General features: G+C 41.6%; 1 protein-coding gene across 5 annotated transcripts in view; it reads right to left on the bottom strand.

Annotated features, from left to right (window-relative positions):
* GUCY1B1 (guanylate cyclase 1 soluble subunit beta 1) overlaps positions 1-24292 on the bottom strand; it is a 47978-nt gene that overhangs the window by 5362 nt on the left and 18324 nt on the right. For all 5 annotated transcript variants that reach the window (XM_029235486.1, XM_029235485.1, XM_029235488.1 and 2 more), the window contains 6 exons: positions 13572-13769; positions 10360-10590; positions 8998-9114; positions 7902-8035; positions 3351-3548; positions 87-324 (listed from right to left, as the gene is read on the bottom strand). In XM_029235486.1, the coding sequence (XP_029091319.1) occupies positions 87-324; positions 3351-3548; positions 7902-8035; positions 8998-9114; positions 10360-10590; positions 13572-13769 (1116 nt within the window). The remainder of the gene's footprint in view (positions 1-86; positions 325-3350; positions 3549-7901; positions 8036-8997; positions 9115-10359; positions 10591-13571; positions 13770-24292) is intronic.

Below are 24292 nucleotides of genomic sequence, written 5' to 3'. Positions count from 1 at the left end.
AATGGTGACTGCAGTGCCTCCGGAAGCCACGGCTTGAAAATTCAGAATCATGAATGGCACTGCATTAGGACAGGACCTGGACTTGCCTTATAAACAAATGGATTTTTCCGGGAATCTGTCAGAGTGTCGAATCTGGTATACAGGTCGTTGAGGAGGTTGACAATCTTCATGGCCCCTTCCCCAGACGCATGCTTGCTGCAGAAGGCGTTGAAGCCCACGATGCCGCTGAAGAGGATGGTCACGTTGTCGTACCTCTTCGCGGGCACCGGACGCTTGTGCCTCAGCTCGTTGGCCACAGACGGAGGAAGGACAGAGTACAGCAACCTGTCCAGAGGGGTGAGGACAAAGCCACAGTGAGAGATGCTGAGAGCAGCTTCAGTGCCTCTCCGGCCCACTTCGTAGACTTCAATGCCATGTGCACTGTGCCGGCTTGGGTTCTGACAGGACACCCGCTATTAGCCATCTTTGTAAGTCAAGTCGAGAAAATATAAATAATTGGTTTGTTTTAATCCCATAGAACATCCCCAAATCCAAACCAATTCAAAGCAAATCAAAATAAGCCAAACAAAACAGACAGACAAAACAGAGGACTGACACCGGGAAGTCGAAGTTGTCTTGCGTGGTCTTGTGTGTCGATGCTCCTGCTGGGATATTCACAGGATGAAAGAAGCCATTCAAGCACTTAGCACTGTTTGGATCCCACAAAACCAGGGATACGTTCACCTCTCAGGGATAAGCCATCTGCCTCAACGTTTGTCATCTGACGTGAAAAGCAGATTTCCCCAGCAAGGACCTACTGTACAGCTCAGGGAACTCTACTCAGTATCCTGTAAAAACCTATAACAAAAAAGAATCTGAAAAAGAACATGTATACATGTATATACAGCTGATTCACTTTGCTGTGCACCTGAAACTAACACAACATTGTAAATCAACTATACTTCAATGAAAGAAAGAAAGGAAGGAAGGAAGAAAGGGCAGGTTTTTCTGTTTCATTCCTGCCTCACTCCTTCATGGAAGAAACGGATAAAGCAGGTAGAAATTGGTCTAGACAAGAAAAGATCCTATTTCCGTTGACAATCCTGAGACCACGCTGACGGGACCAGGGGCCCTGGGGAGCAGGGAGAGTGGTGAGCACACGGGAGGGGTGAGAGCTGAGCAGAGAAGCGGAAGCAGGCAGACCTGCGGTTCCTTGACATGACGGCGCACAGGAGTAGCCACCACCTCCGAGCCTCTTCCTCCCCTAAGCCAGACGGCACCGGTGCCAAGGTTAAGGTGCAGAATGGTGCTGAGGTCTCATTTTTTCGCTACCTTTAGTGGAATTTATTCAGTGTTTCACTTTTCACTTTCAAACAGAGAACATTTTATACAACATTTTAAAGCTGTATTTGAATATTAAATGTGACCAGTACAACTACTTCATTTCAACAAAAATTCATAGTAAATGTTTATAATTAAATCACCTTGAAAACCAAACACCAACGAAGATGGAAACCTTGGTGGTTTTCTAATATAACAGCCAGAGCAGGGTCCGAGTAACTCAGACTTACAAATGCAGGTGACTGTGAGCCTTGGTGCTAAGTGCTATCTCACAAGCTCCATAAAATGTGTTACTTTTCATGGTGGAAGCTGTACCACAGACTGATAAATATACATTTTGAGTTGTTTCTCGAGCAGTAGGAGGAATTTGACTGGCCCACCTCATCCCACATACTTTTGGAAATTTGCCAAATACCTGGAACGCTTAAGGGGTTCCCTTCAGGGCCGTGAGGAAAGTAAAGTGGTGTCGAAGAAACTAGTTTTCAGCTTCATTATACAAAGTAGGAGAAGGGCAGGAAGAAGCTAGGGATGACGACAGACATTTACGTGGATTCTCTATCCATCTAAGCTGCCAATAAACAGTTAATTGATGTGTTTACCTGTGGGCACAGCATCCAACCATAGGCAACACACACACATCAATGCAAGAAAAGGACAGGAAGTGGTGCTGTTACCAACCCTATGGTGTCAAGTAGAGTGACACAGTTCTTACATGAAGGAAGATGAGGTCAATTCTCCAAGACAGCTTCCTATTATACAAACGTTAAAAATGAACACGCAAGACCACCGGAAAAATTCTCTTACGAAAGTCAGTGATTTCATGCTTTTAATTGATTTTAATTAATATACTCAAGCAAGGCCAAGCAGTATGCACGATGTGTATTTGTTTAAATGAATTACTTGAAAACGAAATATTATCTTAAATGTTACTTGCCCAGTAGTTCATAATTTAATCCACCATTCGTAGAAAAATAACAGTTTTGTGTTTTGATACCTTTGTTCATGTATCAAATTACAGATGCAATTGCTGTCATCACAGATGACACTACAGTCTGTCAGACTCACACCTGCCGAACTCAAAAATAATTTGGAGTCCAAGAACAGAACGCTTTTAAAATATAATGGCCAAATCTAAGTTCAGTGTTCTGTGTCCCCCAGCACCTGGGCAGCCCTGGCACCTAGAGGATGCTCGGTACACCTCTTGTGTGAAGAAGTGGATGAACGGGTAGCTGGACTTGAAATATGCACTTGAATTATTCTTCTAATGATTTCCAGAGACATGCTTTAGCGTATATTCTTCCAGCTTGGTTTGTAAAATTACTATTAGGACTGACTGATTTCTGTGTGCATAACTTCTATTGAAGTGATGTGTTAGAGTTTTACCTAGGACTCCAAACCTACGGCAGGTCCCACGCCTCGGAGTCTTGTTATAGGGAAGAACCTCTGTGCTCTATTACAAGCTAATCACTAACGGGGTGTTGCTTATCAGATTAAATTGTACACGATGGCCCATCTCTGGGAACCCTGCTCCCCAGGTCATGAGCCTTAAGCTAAATACCTTTGTTTAGCTCCCAGGAAACAGCCTAACCAGGTTCACCAGGGAGCGGCCTCAGGAAGGAAGACATTCACACCTCCCAGCCCCAGACGCTGCCAGGAACCAGGAAGTGCTTAGCTTTAGCCCCGCCCCTTTGGCGGGTCCCACCCACCTTTGGCTTTAGCCCCGCCCCTTTGGCTGGTCCCACCCCCTTCGGCTGGTCCTGCCCCTTTTAGTACACAAGGAGCCCGAATTCTAACTCAGGCCAGATGGTCGTTTGGGACACGAGCCCGCCATCTTCTGGGTCTGCCGTCTTTCTGACTACGATCGCTGTTCCTTGCCCCAGCAACTTGTGTCTGGATTTACGGACCTGCTGCGCAGCGAGCAGCCTGACGGTCAGTCTTAACTACGGCAGGGCCACCGGCTACCACGCAGGCCAGCCCTGCCAGCCCTGCCAGCCCTGCCCGCCCTCTTTAAGCACAGGGCACGTGCTTACGTGTCTGTCTTCTTCTTTTCATCTTCCAGGGCACGCAGTGTGAGCTGCAGCCTGTCCGTGAGGATTTCCAGCTCCTGGGTCAGCTTGTACTCCTCTCGGAACTGCTCCCCCAGCAGCACGAGGTCCCGCGTGGCATCGTGCAGGGGGATGTCGCTCAGGTACAGCCCTCGCCGGGTCAGGTCGTCCAGGTTCATGACACTGTCACAGGGAGAAGGAGGCACTGTCAGTCCCCAGGGTCCCCACGGTAACACTGCCCTGGCTCCTGTCCAGGAGTCTAATCCCGCCGCCTGCCATTCAGCAGGTCAGGCGGAAGAAAATTTGGAGAAAAGCAAGAGGAATGTGCTTCATTCTTCTCAATATTTAAACATCTGTCAAAAGAGCAGTGAACTTGACATGCAGTTTTGCCAAATGGCACTTTCTAACGCCATCAGCCTAAATTAAAAGATAATGTGAAGAACTGCCCTACGAAACCCACTCGGGTTTTTAACACAAGTCTGTTATTATTGCCACAGTTTTCCCTCATTATGAAGAGATGAAGAAAAAGTTATCTTTCCTCTCTTTAACAAGGATGACAGTGTTTCTTCTGAGAAGCTAGTTCATTGTTGCCTTAGGGGTTGGTTCTATGACGTAACTAGGTATCTTCTCTTTCACAGACAATGATGAAAGGTTTACGACCTGATTTATGACCCATCTTCAACAAGACTTTTCTGTACTCATGACTTTCTAACATGCACTTCCTATTCTACTCTTATTTCTGGCTCTAATTTCTTCTACTACTCTTATTTTCTTTGACAAATTTTCTCATTTATTTGAAACAGTATTTGCTCTTGCTGAATTTGATGCATCTTCGTAACTTAAGTCATTCTTAGAACAACGTGATATTTATTGATTCGGTGAAGATCTACCAGTAAAAAGTTGACTTTTAAAAAAATTTAGTATTTGGTTAAAATGTCTGAAGGTTACATTCTTGGTTTGAATTCTTTAAATGCAAAGTAATTATTTCTAGTTGTGCATAATAATTTCTCTAAAATGACATAACTGTGTTGAGACTTTACTAAAGAAATTGGGATTAATAAAATGTTTCCCTGCAATATATTCTCAGCAGAAATGTCCATAAATCAAAGCAAAAATTAGCATGCTAATAAAGAAAAATAAAATGATCAGTTTACTATTGACACACACCCTTCAGGAAAGAGGCCAGATCATCCACCAAATGGTTTACAAGACCTGCCAGTGAGCAGAGGAAAAATGATTGTAACTGTAAAATGAAAATGAAGGGTTAAAATGCTCATACTGAGTGAGAAAACTTAATCAAATTATGTCTCATTGTTCTCAAAACATATTTATTATTATTTTAATGAGCTATTATTTTTTTTTCCTGTTTTTTTCTTAACATCTTTATGGGAATATAATTGTTTTACAATGGTGTGTTAGTTTCTGCTGTATAACAAAGTGAATCAGTTATATGTATACTTATATCCCCATATCCCCTCCCTCTTACATCTCCCTCCCACCCTCTCTACCCCACCCCTCTAGGTGGTCACAAAGCACCAAGCTGATCTCCCTGTGCTATGTGGCTGCTTCCCACTAGCTATCTATTTTACATTTGGTAGTGTATATATGTCAATGCCACTCTCTCACTTCGTCCCAGCTTACCTTCCCCCTCCCTGTGTCCTCAAGTCCATTCTCTACATCTGCGTCTTTATTCCTGCCCTGCCCCTAGGTTCTTCAGAACCATTTGGTTTTTTTTGTTTCTTTTTAGATTCCATATATATGTGTCTTCATACGGTATTTGTTTTTCTCTTTCTGACTTACTTCACTCTGTATGACAGACTCTAGGTTCATCCACCTCACTACAAATAACTCAATTTCATTTCTTTTTACGGCTGAGTAATATTCCATTGTATATACGTGCCACATCTTCTTTATCCATTTGTTTGTTGATGGACATTTAAGTTGCTTCCATGTCCTGGCTATTGTAAATAGAGCTGCAATGAACATTGTTGTACATGACTCTTGGAATTATGGTTTTCTCAGGGTATATGCCCAGCAGTGGAATTGCTGGGTCATATGGTAGTTCTATTTTTAGTTTCTTAAGGAACCTCAATACTGTTCTCCATAGCAGCTGTATCAATTTACACTCCCACTAACAGTGCAGGAGGGTTCCCTTTTCTCCACACCCTCTCCAGCATTTGTTTGTAGATTTTTTGATGATGGCCATTCTGACTGGTGTGAGGTGATAGCTCATTGTAGTTTTGATTTGCATTTCTCTAATGATTAGTGATGTTGAGCATCCTTTCATGTGTTTGTTGGCGATCTGCATCTTCTTTGGAGAAATGTCTATTTAGGTCTCTGCCCATTTTTGGATTGGGTTGTTTGTTTTTTTGATATTGAGCTGCATGAGCTGCTTGTAAATTTTGGAGGTTAATCCCTTGTCAGTTGCTTCGTTTGCAAATATTTTCTCCCATTCTGAGGGGTTGTCTTTTAGTCTTGTTTATGGTTTCCTTTGCTGTGCAAATGCTTTCAAGTTTCATTAGGTCCCATTTGTTTATTTTTGTCTCCATTTCCATTTCTCTAGGATCAAAAAGGATCTTGCTGTGATTTATGTCATAGAGTGTTCTGCATATGTTTTCCTCTCAGAGTTTTATACTGTCTGGTCCTACATTTAGGTCTCTAATCCATTTGGAGTTTACTTTTGTGTATGGTGTTAGGGAGTGTTCTAATTTCATTCTTTTACATGGAGCTGTCCAGGTTTCCCAGCACCACTTATTGAAGAGGCTGTCTTTTCTCCACTGTATACTCCTGCCTCCTTTATCAATGATAAGGTGACCATATGTGCGTGGGTTTATCTCTGGGCTTTCTATCTTGTTGCATTGATCTATATTTCTGTTTTTGTGCCAGTAACTGTTTTCCTCTTGGGGTTATTTATTTTGTAAGTAAAACTGCTTTCAGTTGATCTCATTTCGTGTGAGTACTGGTTTCTCTATACACATGAGCAGGTCCCATATGACAACGGGTGAGTGTGTCACTATGTAGCCAATTTCTACATATGGTGATTAGCAAGTAGACTCTAAATTTCCTGCTTCTGTTTCCAAAGAAACCTTTCTCTCCATGAGTAGAAACTATCCCTATTGAGAAGCTGTCATTCTACTGATGCTCAACTTGGAAAGAGGCAGAAGGAAGAACGCTTATTTATAGCAGTTGAAGATATATAGTTAGATCAATGGCGTTTATTAATAAAAAATATAAAGAGTTTATATTCCCTAATTTTGTCTCTTTTATTTTCGTAATATATATTCTCAGGGGAAAAACCCATCATTAGTCTTATAGAGTCTTTAATACCATATTAATAATTTCCAAGGAAGGTGTTACAAAATTCATTTGATTTTTCAGAAATTTTAAGACAATATCTTTAAATGAAAAGTGATCAATTGGACTTTAAACTCAATTTTTAATCAACAGCCCACCAAAACATACTTTCTTGGGTGTTACTAAATAATGTGCATACATTTTGCCTGCACAAAGTTATAAATACACAAAATATCACCTAATAAGTTCTATAGTTGTCTATGTCTACTGCTCTCAAGTAAATTTATATATGTGTTTCTTATTCTAAATTCCCATGCATCTTTTAGTAGAATGCTTGTCGCGTTGGGAAAACACCAACCTACAGTTTTACTTCCCTCTAATGTTCATTATATCTATTTTTTTAATTAATTAATTAATTAATTCGTTTTTGGCTGAGTTGGGTCTTTGTTGTTGTGCGTGGGCTTTCTCTAGTTGTGGCGAGCAGGGGCTGCTCTTCGTTGCAGTGCGCGGGCTTCTCATTGTGGTGGCTTCTCTTGTTGTGGAGCATGGGCTCTAGGCGCGCGGACTTCAGTAGTTGTGGCACGTGGGCTCAGTAGCTGTGGCTCACAGGCTCTAGAGCACAGGCTCAGCAGTAGTGGCTCACGCGCTTAGCTGCTCTGCGGCATGTGGGATCTTCCCGGACCAGGGCTCGAACCCATGTCCCCTGCATTGGCAGGCAGATTCTTAACCACTGCGCCACCAGGGAAGTCCTGATGTTTATTATAAATAACGTTATTTACATAAATGTCAACTTAAAACTATATTTTGAATAGTATATCTCAGTTAAAGTAATGAAATAGTTTTAATATAAAATAGCTTACATCCAGAAATCATTAGAAAAGTAATTTCTTGGTGCCAAATATAACCATGTATTTCTGCCATCGCATTACATGCTTTATAGGTTTGCTTATGGACATATGATGTGTCTTTGGAAGGTACAAAGCTACAGAGTTAGCTACCTTCAGATTAGGTATCCCCTGATCTAATGGCATAAACACTCAGCAAATTGACTAAGATATGGCAAACAAAACAGAAGACATGACTTCTTCCGAGTTTACTGCAGATGTTCAATGAAGTTATCCTTGTTATAGAGAGGCGTATAAGAAGAGTTGTGAAGTCTAAGCATACTTTGTAGAAACAATTGAATAAAAAGATATTGGACTCCTTCATTCGCGTCAGATGGGTTCACCTCGAAGTGATTACCTTGGTGAGCACAGGAAAAGTATGCTGTCCGCTTCAGGTAAGTAGATCATCTGGCCCTTGAGCCGTAAGCAGCTGGTCTCAGTGCCCGTCAGTTCATGCTCACACTCCGATTTCTCTACGTCCAGCAACCCTTCCTGGAAAAGGCAAGACACAACCGTCCACTCACGCCTTTGTCTCTACCTAACGACTCAGCCGAGGACACGGAGACCTCATTCCCACCAAACCGTAAGGGAGAACATCGGCCCAGGTAGAACAGGAGAGGCATTTCACCAGAGTCCGCCAGGTAACAAGCAGACAGCCTTACATCACTGCAGAAGAGCCAACTGACTGTTTCCTTTGAACCCAGAAAGACAGTAGCTGTGCTACTTTCACATCTTTATGGAAAGCTGCAGTGAGTCTTATTTCTGATTTTCCACCATGGCCACAGCACGTAATCCCAGGCTCTAGCAAAGACCAGACCCAGTGTCCCCGTGCCCACCCCTACATGCACAGAGCAGCTGGAAGCAGCTGGTTCCAAATACAGGATGTAGGTGCGGGGAAGACCTTTGTAGGTGGAGGGTGGAAGGGAGGATGAGCTTTGTCCTCTGGAACACTCTGGCTACACCAGCCCCAAGAACAGAAACTACAAGATCTGGGTACCACTCACTATCAACTGAATGAAAATGTTATCACTTGTATTTCCCCACAAAAGTGCCCTGAAGAATAACAGACAATTTAGGGAACAGCAAACCAGCGGCTTTGGGTGAAGTTTAAAAAATCTTTATTAGTTCCCCAGATTTCTAAAACAGGAGTCTGTAGCTGTATATTGAGTAAAAGGTGTTGGTTTCATGGTGTGCACCCGGGCAGCCTGGGCGAGGCCTTCTCCAAACTCTCACGCGTTTATTCTAACCAGAGGAGAGGGTCCCACTTCCCTACAGGCAACCCCCAAATCAGCACCGTTGCCTTTGAAATGGGACTCCCTTTGGGCTCTGGTGTTTCTCTCTCTACACCTTCTGCATCTCACAGAATGTTTTTGCAGCTAATTATCCCTGTGGAACACTTCTAATCTGTAACAGACCTTACTTCCTCACGTTTACTGAAATAGTGTCTCAATTACCTTGCTTCTCAATACGAAGACCGTATTGATGTGTGAGAGGATCCCATGGAAACTGATGTCAATATGAGGACGGACCAGGGAGAAGACAGACAGGAGGCTGCAGGTCCCAGGCTGGAGCTAAAATGCAGATGAAAAGAAAAGGATACTTAGTCAATAATTCTTACGATCTGATAGTAGTTATTAGATCGGACCAGCTCAACAGCACTTAAACATAGAAAATCGTAATTATTTTGTAGGAAAGTGACCTCAACTGTGGACTCACACCATCATCTAAGCAGCTTGGCAACTAAAGGAACATCCAGTAGTTGCCTGAACGTGAAACCTAATATGCAATCAGGGGACTAATATTCAAATATAAGCTAATCTAAACAAGAGGAGAATTTTTGAAGAAAAAAGAATGGAACTTAGCTTTTAAATTGTAGCATGAGGTGTTAGATGTCCGCAGCCTAAAATGAAATTTAAATAGCAAAACCACCCACGACACTCATAGTTTATCGGGAGACGGCTAATTACCAATAAAAGGGAAAGTGGGTGACTGCCTACACTAAGTGTAGCCTCACAGTACAACAAGGGGAAAGCAGGCCAAGTGGGACGTGACACGATCAAGGTCATCAATGGAGGAGAGGCAGAGGCAGCATAACAGCCCGGTCCACACATGGTTCTGCCTCCAGATTTACGGGTTCATGCCAGATCCCGTGGGAGTTCATCCTGAATTAAGAGTCCTTAATTACAAGCAAAAAGTATCTCTAGACACATGTCATGTGCAATTCAAAAGTCAGAAACGGAGAGAAAAGAAAAAGTAGGAAGAGAGGACTTGACAGCGGGTCTGAATACGAAGATAATATAACAATAATAATACAAGTCAAACGTACATTCCTGGCATCACCCAACTGCTGTCCTTTGATGCTTTTTCTACTAAACCCCACGGTAACCTCTATCGCTTTCCTCTTTGGTGTATTTTAAATTCCTTCCTTTTCCCTGCAAATGTCAGTGGTTGATTTTGAAAGTTATTTTCAGACAGTAGATATTCAGTGACTGTTTGCTCCATGTTGAATAAATTAAGTGAAAACTGATTGTTACTGGAAAGTTACTCACTTCCTCATTAAAACAAGTACACTATTCCCACAGAATTCTCCCACTGCCCTTGTGATTAAAACAGAAAAAAATAAGTAGCAGTCCTAGGCAAAGCTGCAGTATGCTGAAACATACTTAGTGTGTAGTTACGGAACTCCTGTGACGTACAGTGTGCTCCACGTTACCTGATACATAAGCAAAGGGTTAAAGGTATGAATGGTCACCTGTAACGATAGTGTCTTTGTGGCCTTTTGTCTCAGGCCCCAAGGGAGTGTGATGTACTCTTACCTGGGGAAGGACTCTGTAGATGGCATTGCCACACTGAGTGACCACGAGATCCCGGTTGAATATGATGTGAAAGGGAAAAGCTTTGCAGAAGGTATATGGGCTGATGCGTGATTCCTGGGTACCATTTTCTTCAAATCTGTCAAGATCTTCATAAAAATCCTCTTCTTTTGACTCTTTTTCTTCAATCAAAAATTGAGTATGATCACATTCTTCGTTTCTTTGCTGAATAACCTGGATGCCAAAAGGGGAAATGGTGTTAATTGTCTGCATTTAGTTACAATACCTAAATACCTAAGAAACTGGTGATGAGAACTTCACCTAGCAGGTTAATTTTAAAAATTCAATATATGCAAACACTATACACGCCTAACATAGAAAACTACTGCTGGACATTGATTTATGAAATCTGAAGACTGACTAAGTAAATTCACAGAAAGATAGCAAATCTGGTACGAGTACCCTAGTGGTCCATGCAGCCTCTTTGGTAGAACTTGGGGGAAAGCACCCCCTTGTCCTGGTGGGCTCAGCACCCCTCAGCCAGGCACACGTACAGTAGACGCCCTACACATCATACAGAGTGGTATGTTTAATATGATCAAAAATGACACGCACAAACAGGGAAATGAAACGACAGAGATACGTATTTAATATGCCATGTCATTTTTTTATCCATCAATCGGCAAGTATATAAAAATTACAGTACCAAATGAGGTAGGATACAGAAGAAGAGTCATTTCACATGCCACTAATGGGGGTATTTTGACTAATCTTTCTGAAGAACAGATCGACAAAATGCTTAAAAATCCCCCCTCCCCAAATTACCTTTTTTGATTTAATTCCAAATCTAGGACTTTGTTCTATGGGAGTAATCCTGATCATGAGTGAAGCTCTCTAAAGAATAACTGCATTTCTAAATATTATTCACGGGCAAACAAATGATTAAGCTTTAAAAAAGATTTTTCCTTTCGAGTTTAAGAAACTTCAACCAACACATCCTCTTATAAAGGGAAAAAACCATATCTCAAATTGCGGCCAGATCAAAATGGGAAATAGCTGAATGAATATTTCTTCAGTTGCAGCTAAATGAAGGCAAAACATTGCTCTTTTTCACTTTTTTCCTTAGTTCACTGCAGCCAACTCTGACACTTAAGAACAAATCTCAATTAGTGTGGACGTTATTGTATATGTTTTCCCAAATGCAGTTTCACGGTGAAATCAGGATATTACTACTGAAACTGTCACACTAACCTACTACACTGCCGAAAGATTAGTGTTCTCATTTATGATTGGAAAATTCTGCCCCATGAAGATTAATTTCCCTAAAGTCTCATAAAGAAAACAAAACAATCTTAAAATTTTGATGTTCTGCTGTGTTTCCATTTCAGCTAGAAGAACTGAATTATATGCAACCTAAATTTACTAATGAATTCCTCAATTATACCCTTTTGCCTTGGTTAAATCAGCGAAATGAACAGCTTTTCTGATCATGTTTTTAACCTCTCCTTCGTATATCACCTTCACGACATGGTCTAATATTCCTGAAGTAGTTAAATTGTCTGGTAGCTCTGGACCTATTAAACTTAGGGATTCAACATAAGAATACCTCAGGAAATTAAAACAGTGCCTTTGAAAAACATTAAATATACCAAATATAATTACCAAATGCAAATATTTCAGACAACTATATTGGAATACTTGAATAAATGAAGGTCACAAGACAACCCACACTGTATAAGTGGGATGTATAAAGTGAACCCCATAATTATACAGAGCGCTACTGCTGTCAACCTCCCATACCAAAGGCTCTAATAACCATGGCAACTGCAGTTTCCAAGGGTGCCCAGTTTATGCTGCTTTCCTGAAGTTTCTATGCCCTTACTTCTTGCTCAGCTTGGCTACGTAATGAACAAACCAAGAGCAGACCCAGTGTTTACAACCCCCATGATACAGGCTCATGTACTATAAGTGAAGTGTTAGTTCGGTGTCAGGATCCAGAGCTGGAAATGAAAGGCGTATACAATTTTAGTTGAATTCCAGTGAGATTCCTAATCACGGGTGAATTTCAGTCCTTGACCCAAGTTTTTAAATGTCTCTGGATTTGATAATGTTACGTTATCCACACTCCCACTTTCTAGTTGTAGAGAAACTAAGGGTGCACCTGGGGATCACGTGAAAAATGACACCAACTCTTGAAAGTAAAAACACCCGTGAAATCTCATGTGACATTACTAGATTAAATATACGGCATACTTTTCTAAATTAATCAATTTAAATGTTACAATTTCTGTTTGTGTAATACTGTACTTAAAGTGTAGGCTTCCCACACATGTTAGAATGTAACTATAGATCTAAGAAAGCACTGCCTATTAGATTTTCCATAAAGAAAGCAAACCGAAATAGGGTACCCTCGGCCCACTTTTCTCAAACCTAGGGCCACTGAAGAATGTCTCTTGGGACTGAGCACACAAAACACAGCTCCCTGGGAGCAACTCTCTGGATTAGACATAAGGAAAAATGATGGCTCCCTGGGAGCGACTCTCTGGATTAGACATAAGGAAAAAATGATGGCTCCCTGGGAGCGACTCTAGATTAGAAATAAGGAAAAATGATGGCTCCCTTTATTGCACAGCTATTGTATCAATACCTTGAAATTATCACTCAAAACTGACAGTGTGAATTATCAACAGCAACACATTTTTTAAAGTCTGAGACCAGTTTCTTTTACCAAGTGATCTAATTTAAAAAAAAAAAAAAGCAAAGGTTTTAGCCCACAGAAATGAAATATTCAAACCACATTTCAGGGACAGACCAAAAAATCCACACACACACACAAACCCAGTAAAATATTACTTCATCTCATATTATTTTAGAATGTGTCCACGTTACAGGGGTTTTTTTTGTATTCTGAAGGCCACAGCTCAGCCAGACAAAGGTCCTCCTGCTTCCCAGCTAGTGTGAGCTCACAGGAAATGCAAATTAAATTTCCCGTTGCCTTGAGCAATATATATAATTAGAAAGAAAAATCTGTTCCCACAAGGAAAAACTACCCTGTGTATGCATTCCAAGCCAAATATAGAAGACTGCCAGTGTTACGGCTGGTACTACCTCTGCTGAGCGCCAGTAGCAGCGCTGACCAGGGGCACGTTCGGAGCACCTTTCTAACACCCCGCATGTCACGTGTGCCCAGAAGAGCCCCAGGTACTGACCATTACCTTCATGTCTATTTCAGTGTCGTGGATCTGCTGAGCTACCGTCTTAATGATCCCGATGACAATGTCCTGCAGGCCTTCTCTCTCTGAGTAGTAGTGCAGGATAAGCCCTTTGCCCTTCTCTGCATCGGTGCACCTAAAGGAAGGTGCCCGCATACCCGGGTAGATGGTAGCAAGGTGGTCGTGCAGGGCATCGAGGTTCTGCAAGGAAGAGGACAGAGTGATGAGTAAGTCCTGCTCCCATGTGGCAGCTGCGCTCGGGAGAGAAGGCTGAGGAAGCAGACTCAGGTCTGAGCTCAGGCGCCCACGGGCCATGCGAACTTGCACAGGGCACAGCCTTCCCTGCTGCATCCAGATGTCAGTAAGGCAAGAACCACGGAGAACTTGAAACTAAGGTGATGAAATTAAGAACATCTGTGTGAATGGATAAAGAAGATGTGGTGTACACACACACACACACACACACACACACACACACGTCACGTATATATATATATATATAATGGAATACTACTCAGACATAAAAAAGCATGAAATAATGCCATTTGCAGCAACATGGATGGACCTAGAGATGATCATACAAAATGAAGTACATCAAAGACAAATACCATATGACATCACTTATATGTGGAATTTAAAATATGACACAAAAGAACATATCTACGAAAGAGAAACAGGCTTACAGACATAAAGAACAGACTTGTGGTTGCCAAGGCGGGGCGGGGGGGAATGCACTGGGAGTTCGGGGTCAGCAGATGCAAACTACTGTGTATAGGACAGATAAACAACAAGGTCCTCCTGTAGAGCACAGGGAACTGTATTCAATATCCTGTAATAAACCATATGGAAAAGAATATGAGGACTTCCCTGGTGGCGCAGTGGTTAAGAATCCGCCTGCCACTGCAGGGGACACGGGTTGGAGGCTCGCTGCAACTAGAGAAAGCCCGCATGCAGCAACGAAGACCCAACGCAGCCAAAAATAAATAAAATTTAAATAAATAAATAATAAACCTTTGCATTAAAAAAAGAATATGAAAAAGAATGTGTATACATATGATAACTGAATCACTTTGCTGTACAGCAGAAATTAAGACGGCACTGTAAATCAACTATATTTCCATAAATGAAAAAAAAAGAAAAACATCTGTGACTGCTAACAGTGGAAATATTTTAAAGAAGGTAAACAAACAAGGGGGTGTAAAACGGATACCTGAAGCAGAAAAAAGAAACACAGTTATGAGCTAAGACAAAGGTATGCATATTTACAAGAGTTTGGGGCAGTTGTATATTTGTTATGATAACCAGCATGGAATGCCCAAAGTGATCACATATTACACTTTGTTTCCACTACAATCCTAAAACTTGACTATTAATTCAAAAACTACATCAGAGTTATAAGCATATGAAAATATAAGCATACTCTTTGTGAAATAATATTTTAGTAATTAAATTTTAGAAATTATATCAGTATAATTTCTCCATGTTCATTTATAGTCTCCAAGCAAGGTACAGCCTCATAGCTAACCTGTGAAATTGAACCTTTTGGAACTGAAGTCTTGGAAAACTAATAAATTTGCGAATAAACATTTTCTGTTCTGATAGCCTTGTGATTAATTTTTTTTGATTCATTTAGAATGTACCAAATTCCCCACTTTCTTGTATTACTCTCTAATATTAAAAAAAAAAAGTTTGTTTAAAGATCACCAGAAGAAATGGTACAAACTATACTCCTGACTGGGTGCAACATGGCTTTCCAACACTTAATTCATAATGCGTGTTGTGTGTGTGTGTGTTGCACAAATATAGTAGCGCACACACATAGCAGAGCATGGTACAGGAGTTAAGAGCAAGGTGGCTTTAGAAGGAATAAAGACGGAGACGTAGAGAACGGACTTGAAGACACGGCGGGTATGGGGAAGCTTGGACCAAGTGAGAGAGTGGCATGGACATATATACACTACCAAATGTAAACTAGAAGCTAGTGGGAAGCAGCCTTACAGCACAGGGAGATCAGCTCGGTGCTTTGTGACCACCTAGAGGGGTGGGATTGGGAGGGTGGGAGGGAGGGAGACGCAAGAGGGAGGGGATATTGGGATATATGTATACGTATAGCTGATTCACTTTGTTATACAGCAGAAACTAACACACCATTGTAAAGCAGTTATACCCCAATAAAGATGTTTTAAAAAAACCCAAATATAAAATTAATCACTTATTATAAAAAAAAAATCAAGCTGACTTTGGGAATTTGCTGGTGGTCCAGTGGTTAGTGGTTAGGACTCTGTGCTTTCACTGCTGAGGGCCCAGGTTAGATCCCTGGTTGGGGAACTAAGATCCCGCAAGCTGAATGGTGTGGCCAAAAAAAAAGAAAAATGAAAAAAAATTCAACTATTTAAAAAATAACTAAATAATAATAATAAAAATAATCAAGCAGACTTGGATTTAAATCATGACACTGTCATTTCATGATAATGTAGCCAACCTACCCAACCTTTCTAAGGCTTGATTTCTTCTGATAAAATGGAAATAACTAAAGTGATGTATACAAAGCATGAGCCCGCCCCAGATGTAGTAGGCAAAATAATGGTGTCCCCAAGATCCCAGACCTCGTCCCTTTGAACACGTTACCTCACGTGGCAAGAGAGATTTTGCAAATGGCACTAAGGTTATGGACCTTGCTTGGGAAGATTATGGTTGGGCCCCAGCATAACCCCATGAGCGACTGAGTCCTTAGGTGCCAAGAACCCTTCCTGGTTGCAGGGAGGGATGTGGGAACTGAGGAGGAAACAGGGTCTGAGGAACAGGACACCGCACGCAGGGCCCAGGGAGAGCCTGGGGCCTTACAAGCCCCCCCCCACCGCCCCCCTATGGCCGGTAAGGAAACTGGTCCACAGCCCTACGTCTGGCCCCGGGGGCTGAATTCTGCCTACACCCGAACTAGCGAGGAAATCTTCCCCATCCCCCATCCCCGTCCGCAGCCCTGCTGGCCCCTGACCATGGTCCAGGGAGACCCCTATGGCCTCCCAACCTACGCAAATGCAGGAAAATAATGTGTGCTGTTTTAAGCACTTATGGTTGTGGGCATTTGTCATGGTAGCAGTAAAACAGCTAATTCACCAAATACCTGTCAATAACTGGTGATTATTACTAAAGAGAATGGGAAAAGCAAAACGATCTCAGGATGCCCTGAGCCTCAAGGAGCACATCTGAAATGGAGGTGTGGAAAGGGGCCAAAACGGAAGGACGGTTCTCGTTCCAGATGTCTCAGAGAGGCCAGTTTAGGGAAACAAGGATCCAGTAAGACGTCAGTTAGGACGCGGCACGAGTATGGCAGGACGTGGCTCCCTGAGGGCACGTGCGGCCCTGCGTCGCCAAACACTCATCCGTGCGCTGTCTGTGCAGCGTATAAAGCATGTGCACTGCGCGTGAGTCACGCAGGTTGTGCGCTGCAGCCGGGGGCAGGGGGCAGGGCCGGCCCAGATCTGCACCACACGGACCCGGACTGTAAGCGGTTCATGGTTTAGATCACAAACCAATGTGCAGAGTGGCTTTGGGTGCCTACAAGGGTTAGGGTTAGACTAAAGGACGGGGTCCAAAGACGCAGAGTGCCGGTAAGAGCTGAGGTCACGAAGGCTGACATTCTGATTGGGATACATGGCTCAAGTCCCCTCAACTGGTGAAGCTGGCTTCTTTTTGAAATGCCTTCAGGCCTAGGGCTAAAATTTGGTTTTCTGCCCCCCAGTTCCACCTGTTATAATCAAGTCAGGCCAGTTCTTAACTCAAATACCAATTGGTCCTGACTGCTCCGCAGGCTGCCGTTGCCAGGTAAAGGGAACCCAACACGGCAGATGCTAAGGGCGGACAGTTTACAGAAACCTCGAGCAGCTGAAGGCCTGAGATGACTTCACGTGCTAAGTAACACGGAGGGTTTTCCTATGACGAGGTCTTCCCACGGGAACCCTTTCCTGGGAAGGGAGACACGAAAACTGCCCCTCATAACCCTGCCAGACCCCTTACACGTCTGCTGATGCTGCAAAAACGCTGTCATAGAAAAGCTGGTGAGAAAAAAGATCATCAAGAGAGTTTTGTATGTGTTTCCCGCAAAGTCAAAATTCAGCCTGTTGCTGCTAAATTAAATTTCTGTCCTTGTTCCTAAAATAATTTCCTAACGTAGTCAGGCCCGGGTACTGTGTTGCGGCTCATTTTCATGAAAAAATTTAAAAATGAGTCAAACAGTAACTTGAAATATGTAGTTTATTTTTTTTAAATTTATTTTCTATAAAATGTTCACATACAGTACATCTTAAGTCAATATGCCTAGATTACTTTCACACTCACCTGTTTTCATCTTGTGTCATATTATATGAGCACATTTCTACACGCAGGTAAGCAGATGGCAGCAGGCGGTACCGATGGTACCATTCACCACCTCTGCATCACTGATGCTAAAGAAAGCGAGAGATGGGCCAGGAGTCACACAGGGACATGCACTGCTCCCTAAATGTGGGGACATTTTAATTTAAATAATTCAATTAAATAATGCCATTTTAATTTAATATTTGCCTTAAAGGTATTGTTAATACTAAAGTATTAATAATAAAATGTTGCTTAAATTTATCAATTCAAAGCAAGTGGGAAATCAAGACACATGAGGTCATGTCAATCTTTTAATAAGTCTCTGTGGTAACCAACTCTCCAGGGATTGACTGTTTTGTCGAGTTTGCTATTAATTAGACAACTAAAGTGCTTTCCTGGAGCATAAAAGATTTAACACCACTTAATGTAATATTGATTTTCTTTAGGTAGTATCTAACCATAAAAAGTACTCCTGGGATTTCTTTAGTTACAGCTTCCCTTACTGGGTCTTACTCTCTCAAAATTGAAGTGATTACCACTGCCTGTCTATTATGAGAAATGGAATTCATGATTATATATTAAATTATTTTCAACTGAGTACATCTGTACTGCTAAAAATGTACTTTCTTCACAGACTATAATTGTTTGCAGGAACCTCAAAGGCCACAACAAAGATACTCAAAATAGCCAAGAGAAAAACCTTGTCTGTCTACATTTTATAACACCATCTATACAAAGCTAATTATTCGTCCACATGGTTGTAGCAATATATTTTGGAAAACGAGTTTCAATTAAAACTGGTTTTGTTTTATTTCTAAATATACCCGTGGAGGTGGCTACAGAAAGAAAAGAGCTGAATGGCTAGTTACAAAGAAGTACACAAATAAGAGAAAGAAAAAAATATAAATGCATGTATTTCAGCACAAGTAGATTCCCAGGAAACAGTAAAGCAAACCTCAGATACGCTTTCATTTCATTCTCCTTAGCTTTATGACACTAGGAAACAGGAAAGGAACAGAGAGCAGGTTCATTCATCTATTTTGCCTCAAGATGCCAAAAGGTTGGTCTGAGGTTTCCATTTCATTTCTCTGAATGTCCTGGTATCATTTTACTGCTTTTTCTACAAGCAAGATGAATGTACTGTTTCTCAGGAATTCTGCTACTTCTAAGTCCTCCAGCCTTTATCATTTACAGAAGAAAAAACTAGTGCTGGCGTCCTGGGATTTAGTACACCCCACAGATTTAGGACCAAGAGAATTTATTAATCCTTTGAGAAATATTACTTTGAAGCTCCATTTTTTTAAAGATCTTGGAATGCTTCAAATTAAATGCAAAAGTTCTCTTTGTAATATGCATGGCACAAATAAGCTTACACATACTTACAGAGGCAAAGTTTTCCGGGAATTAACTACCTCATTCCCCTGTTTCCAGGGCATCTAATTAAAAATTCCTAAATGATGCACATAAATGGGTGTAGTAAGACCCTGCCTTGAAAGTGTTGAGAGAGAGAGAGAGAGAGAGAGAGAGAGAGAGAGAGAGAGAGAGAGAGAGAGAGAGGGAGAGAGAGAGGGAGAGATTTTTCAGCATTCAAGAATCCTTATTCTAGGGAGGTCCCTGGCGGCCTGGTAGTTAGGATTCCGGGCTTTCACTGCCGTGGCCTGGGTTCAATCCGTGGTCGGGGAGTTGAGACCCCGCAAACACAGAGCCAGAGTAGCATGGCCAAAAAAATCAATTAACTAATTAAAAGAAAAAAAGAATCCTTATTCTAGGGGATGGGGAGAAGGGAGCTGTCTGTGTTACTTGAGAGCATTACTGCAGTCTAGAGCTGGAAAGAATCTTAAAACTCAGTCACTGCAAACCTCCCTGTTTTTAAGGAAAGAGGATGAGGGACAGCATTTCCTTTTTTTCTATTCCTCACACTTCTTTAAAGCAAGACCAATATTTACTTGTGAGAGTCGTGCAATTTGAAAAGCATTTTAAGTTTCAGAAGAAAGATGTTATGTTAGAATCTGAATGTGAAAAACGGAAACGAGCAAGACGCAGATGAAGTGGAAAAGTCACCCCTACATACCGGGAAGCGGTAGGTCCGGAAGTGGAAAAGTCACCCCTACATACCGGGAAGCAGCAGGTCTGGGCGCGAGTAGCAGAAAAGTCACCCCTACATACCGGGAAGCAGCAGGTCCGGAAGTGGAAAAGTCACCCCTACATACCGGGAAGCGGCAGGTCCGGGCGTGAGTAGCAGAAAAGTCACCCCTACATACCGGGAAGCGGTAGGTCCGGAAGTGGAAAAGTCACCCCTACATACCGGGAAGCGGCAGGTCCGGGCGTGAGTAGCGGAAAAGTCACCCCTACATACCGGGAAGCAGCAGGTCCGGGCGTGAGTAGCACAAGCTCACAGCAAGTAAGGGGCAACGTTTAATGATACTTTTGTGCCTTTTCTACTTAAAGCTGCTCCTTGAGAAACAGCCTTCCAACCGAAAAGCTACGGGGAATCTTTTTTAAAAGAAATAATGTAAGGCCTTATTTAAAAAGAAATTGTACCAGAGTCACTAAAAATATTTAAATGGTGATATTTTTAAAACTACTTATACTTATCATTACCATCCTCTCAAGAGAAAATTTAATTAAAAAAAAAAAGGCAAAGTCATAGAATTACGTGTGTAAGCTATTTCGCTTATTATAATACTGCCTTTAAATTCGTGTTTAAAAACATCTCGTTCATATACAACTTCTGACAATCAATATCTTGTAAAATTGTGAAAATATATACGAGTTATTCAAAGAAAAAGTTCTTAGAATTCTAAAATATTATCTTCCTTCAAGAGTTCTAGCATGTCAACTTTAAAATTGCAGATGCCAACTAAGGGATGTCACTCCTCGCCTGGTTCTACAAGAATTTAGTCGTTGAGCCCCTGCAGTTGCTGACCTTCAATACACCCAGGAAAGAATTCAGAGTGAAGATCAGGGATGAAAAAAATGTTAGAACAGGCTCTCAGGTAGTTAGGAAATTCTGATGAGCCTGGATTCTTGCATCTTCCGCCACTCAGAAAAGCACTAAAGCCATTAACTAAGATCCCTGCTCCTGGTGGCCAGCAGACGCCTGGTACCGAGACGTGCGCCTGACTACACATACCCCTTCACCAACACCACATACACACTGACCTGCCCCTTCCATCTGTGCCACGGTTTCTCAGAGTCACCCGAGAGGCTGTGTCCCTGGCTACAGTTCTCAGCAAGACACCAAATCAACTCAACTCATGGCTCTCACATTGTGCGTTTTTTTTTTTTCAGGTAGACACAGGTTATAGAAATTGGTGTTTGGGACTTTGAGAAAAGCTCTTCTTGAAATTCAAAAGTTAAAAATAAAATGAATGGTGCATTTTTTTCTAAGAAACATTATAAATAATTTAGGGAAATATTAGAATTTCACAGCTGTTCAGGAAAAATCCCATTTCCCGAAATAACAGTTTGCACAAACATTTAAGACTTTCAGATCAGCCATCAACCCCAGATTGCTCCTGGCGGGCTGGCCAAATTACAGTGTAGTCTTTTAGAAGCCAAACCCTGGAGCCGACACAGATTGAAGAAGATCCCGTTGCAGGCTGAACAAAGGCCCTGACAGAAGACTCTTAGGTCTATGAACCGGGAAAGTAAGTGAAAACGCCACCAAACCCAAAGTAGTGGAAGAAGCCAGTGTTTCCAGTGAACGATGACAGAATATTTGTTTGCTTATTCCACTGAGATTCCTATGCATATTTAAAAAGGCTCATAATTTAAATCCTGACTGGTCTCTAAGATTGCAAATTGCTCCTTTATTTTTCAATAGTCAGCTTCCCACGCTCATTTAGGTTTCATTTTACCTCTGTAAAATTATTGGGGAAGTAAAAAATATATAACATAATAAATAACAAGACACCACTGGAAATGAATCAGTAGCCCTGCTGTGGACTGACTTGGGTTCCAGACCCAGAGGTCATATACCATCTCATCTCTTCAAACATGGACAACTCAAAGCTCTACTCATCCATCCGTAAATACAGGTACACATGTACACACACACACTAACACAGACACAAAAGATAAAAGGAAAAACAACACACAGAGTGCTGTCCCAATTATCCACCGCTGCATATCAAAGCACCCCAAACTTATTGGCTTAACACGCTAATATTATTTCTCGTGGTTTTGTGGGCTGTCTGGACTCAGGTGGGAAGTCCTCGGGTTGGAGTGAGACAGAGGCTGGGACGGACTCATCGTAACAGCTGAGAGCACAGCCAGCAGCGCTGTCCGAGGGCCTGCACAGGCCCCTCCTGTGGCTTGGGCGTCTCGTGTCACGGGCTGGGTTCCTACAGGGAACCTCCCAAGAGCAAATGCTCCCAGATACTCAGATGGGAGCTTCAAGAGTTCTTATGAACTAGCCTAGGAAGTATCAGAATGTTACTTCTGCCATATTCTACTGGCCAAATAATCACTAAAGCCAACCCAGATCCATGGGAAGGGGACTCCGCCCTCTCATGGGGGAGAGGCACAACCACACTGCAGCAGAGCATGTGAGATGGGAGACAGTAGTGTGGCTAGCTGGGGAAAAGACAATCTGCAGCAACGCAACAGGGCATCAGAAAGTAAAGGGGAGCGTGGCTTAGGCTGGGAATGCCATCAGACTGGACATTCCTTACCAGCTGTATGTTTTATGGAGCTTTCAAATCCCATCTGTTCTCTGCATTCTTTTAATCAATACACTAGAAGCTTCCGGTGGAAATTTACTACAGCAGCAGCATGAAACCACACTTTATTCCTAAGTTAAGAATAAGGAAGTGGCAGAATAGAGAAAAAGTTCTTGCTGAAATATAGTCTTACCTTTAAGACAATAAATCCAGATAAAATGTGTAAAATCCAAAAATCTAAATCAAAATGTCTTCCTATTCTTGTTTATCTCTTTTTTTTCTTCTCTACTTATTATTTTATTTTATTTTATTGGCCACACCACATGTGGGATCTTAGTTCCCTGACCAGGGATCGAACCCCCTGTACCCCCGGCATTGGGAGCACAGAGTCTTAACCACTGGACCGCCAGGGAAGTCCCTTGTTTAACTGTTTTTGATAAATCATGTTTTCGGTTGCTAAATCAGCAAAAGGATAATAATTAATTGCAAGGACTATCTACTTTTATCAATAGTCCACAAACTGATGGTTTCATAGGACATTTAACAAAAATCAATTCCAAATTGTGTGATGTCTTTGGAAGAATAATGTTTCTAAAAAGTTTCCTCTAAAACCTATATTTTATTACATTATCCATTTAAGATGTGTAGCTCTTTCTGTGAAAGTCTTGAGGTAGACTAAAAATAGGCATGATGTAAAAATTCTTAAAATGACTTTGAAAATGCAAGGGAGAGTGTGTAAGCAGAGCCGGGAATTTGCTATTGGCAGCAAAGCCTTTCAAAGGAGAACTGTCCATTATTCAAGCTGGTAAATTGTTAAATTGTTTAAGTTCACTAATCAAAGGAAATGACAAAATCCATGAGAGAAACAAACATTCTTCCGGAACTAAACTACAGATACTATCTATACAGCATCTCCTTGAGTATAAAATGTGCATAAAGGAACAGAGGTATTATCTGGACAATACAGCCTGGGCCAAATAAAAAGTATACACAAAGAACTCAGAATTAACTAATTCTACCATTTGAAGACTCTTTATTGATTGCCTGTTATATGCTGTGCCTGGCACTCAGAAAACTTAAAAATTATTTCAAGAAAAGCAAAAATATGTATATTTAATAGGGAGTTGCTGTTAATAATGTATCCCACTGAGAGGCCGGGAGAGACACCCCCCAAGGAAGCCCTCCTCAGAAGGATGGGAGTGGATGAAGGAACCCAGCCTGACGCATGGCCAGTGGTCTACCGTGGTACAATCTCAGTAGCTATTTTCTTGTTGCCTGAGAGCCTCAGATGGAAATATCAGGACAAACATTTTAAAAGTTTCAATAGATACAAGTAATGTCACTTGTATGTTAATGAATAAACAGTAATATGCCACGCCCGCATGAAGAAGAAATTGGTCTAGAGTGTGTCTATTCGTCTATATTTCAATCTATAATCAATCTCTAAACAAAGTTATATAGCCTCACTCAAAATGGATTTTTATTATTCTTAATAAAAAATTAATCTTGAGCTATTGGGGTATTTGCTTCCTATTTTTGTATAAACATCAAATATTCATTTTAAAAAATGTTCTTTCATTCCCACATAAAGTCTGTGATGATACCATCATTAAGAGACTACACATGACCTCTGGCCTCATGGCATTTACATTCCAGCCCCAAACAGGCAATGATCTACGGTGCGAGACCTCCTATGGGTGAGGA

This window comes from Monodon monoceros, unplaced genomic scaffold (genome assembly GCF_005190385.1).
Source record: "Monodon monoceros isolate NGI ecotype Baffin Bay Population unplaced genomic scaffold, NGI_Narwhal_1 Super_Scaffold_20, whole genome shotgun sequence".
NCBI classification, from domain to species: Eukaryota; Metazoa; Chordata; class Mammalia; order Artiodactyla; family Monodontidae; genus Monodon; species Monodon monoceros.
This window is presented reverse-complemented; position numbering and strand designations above follow the sequence as displayed.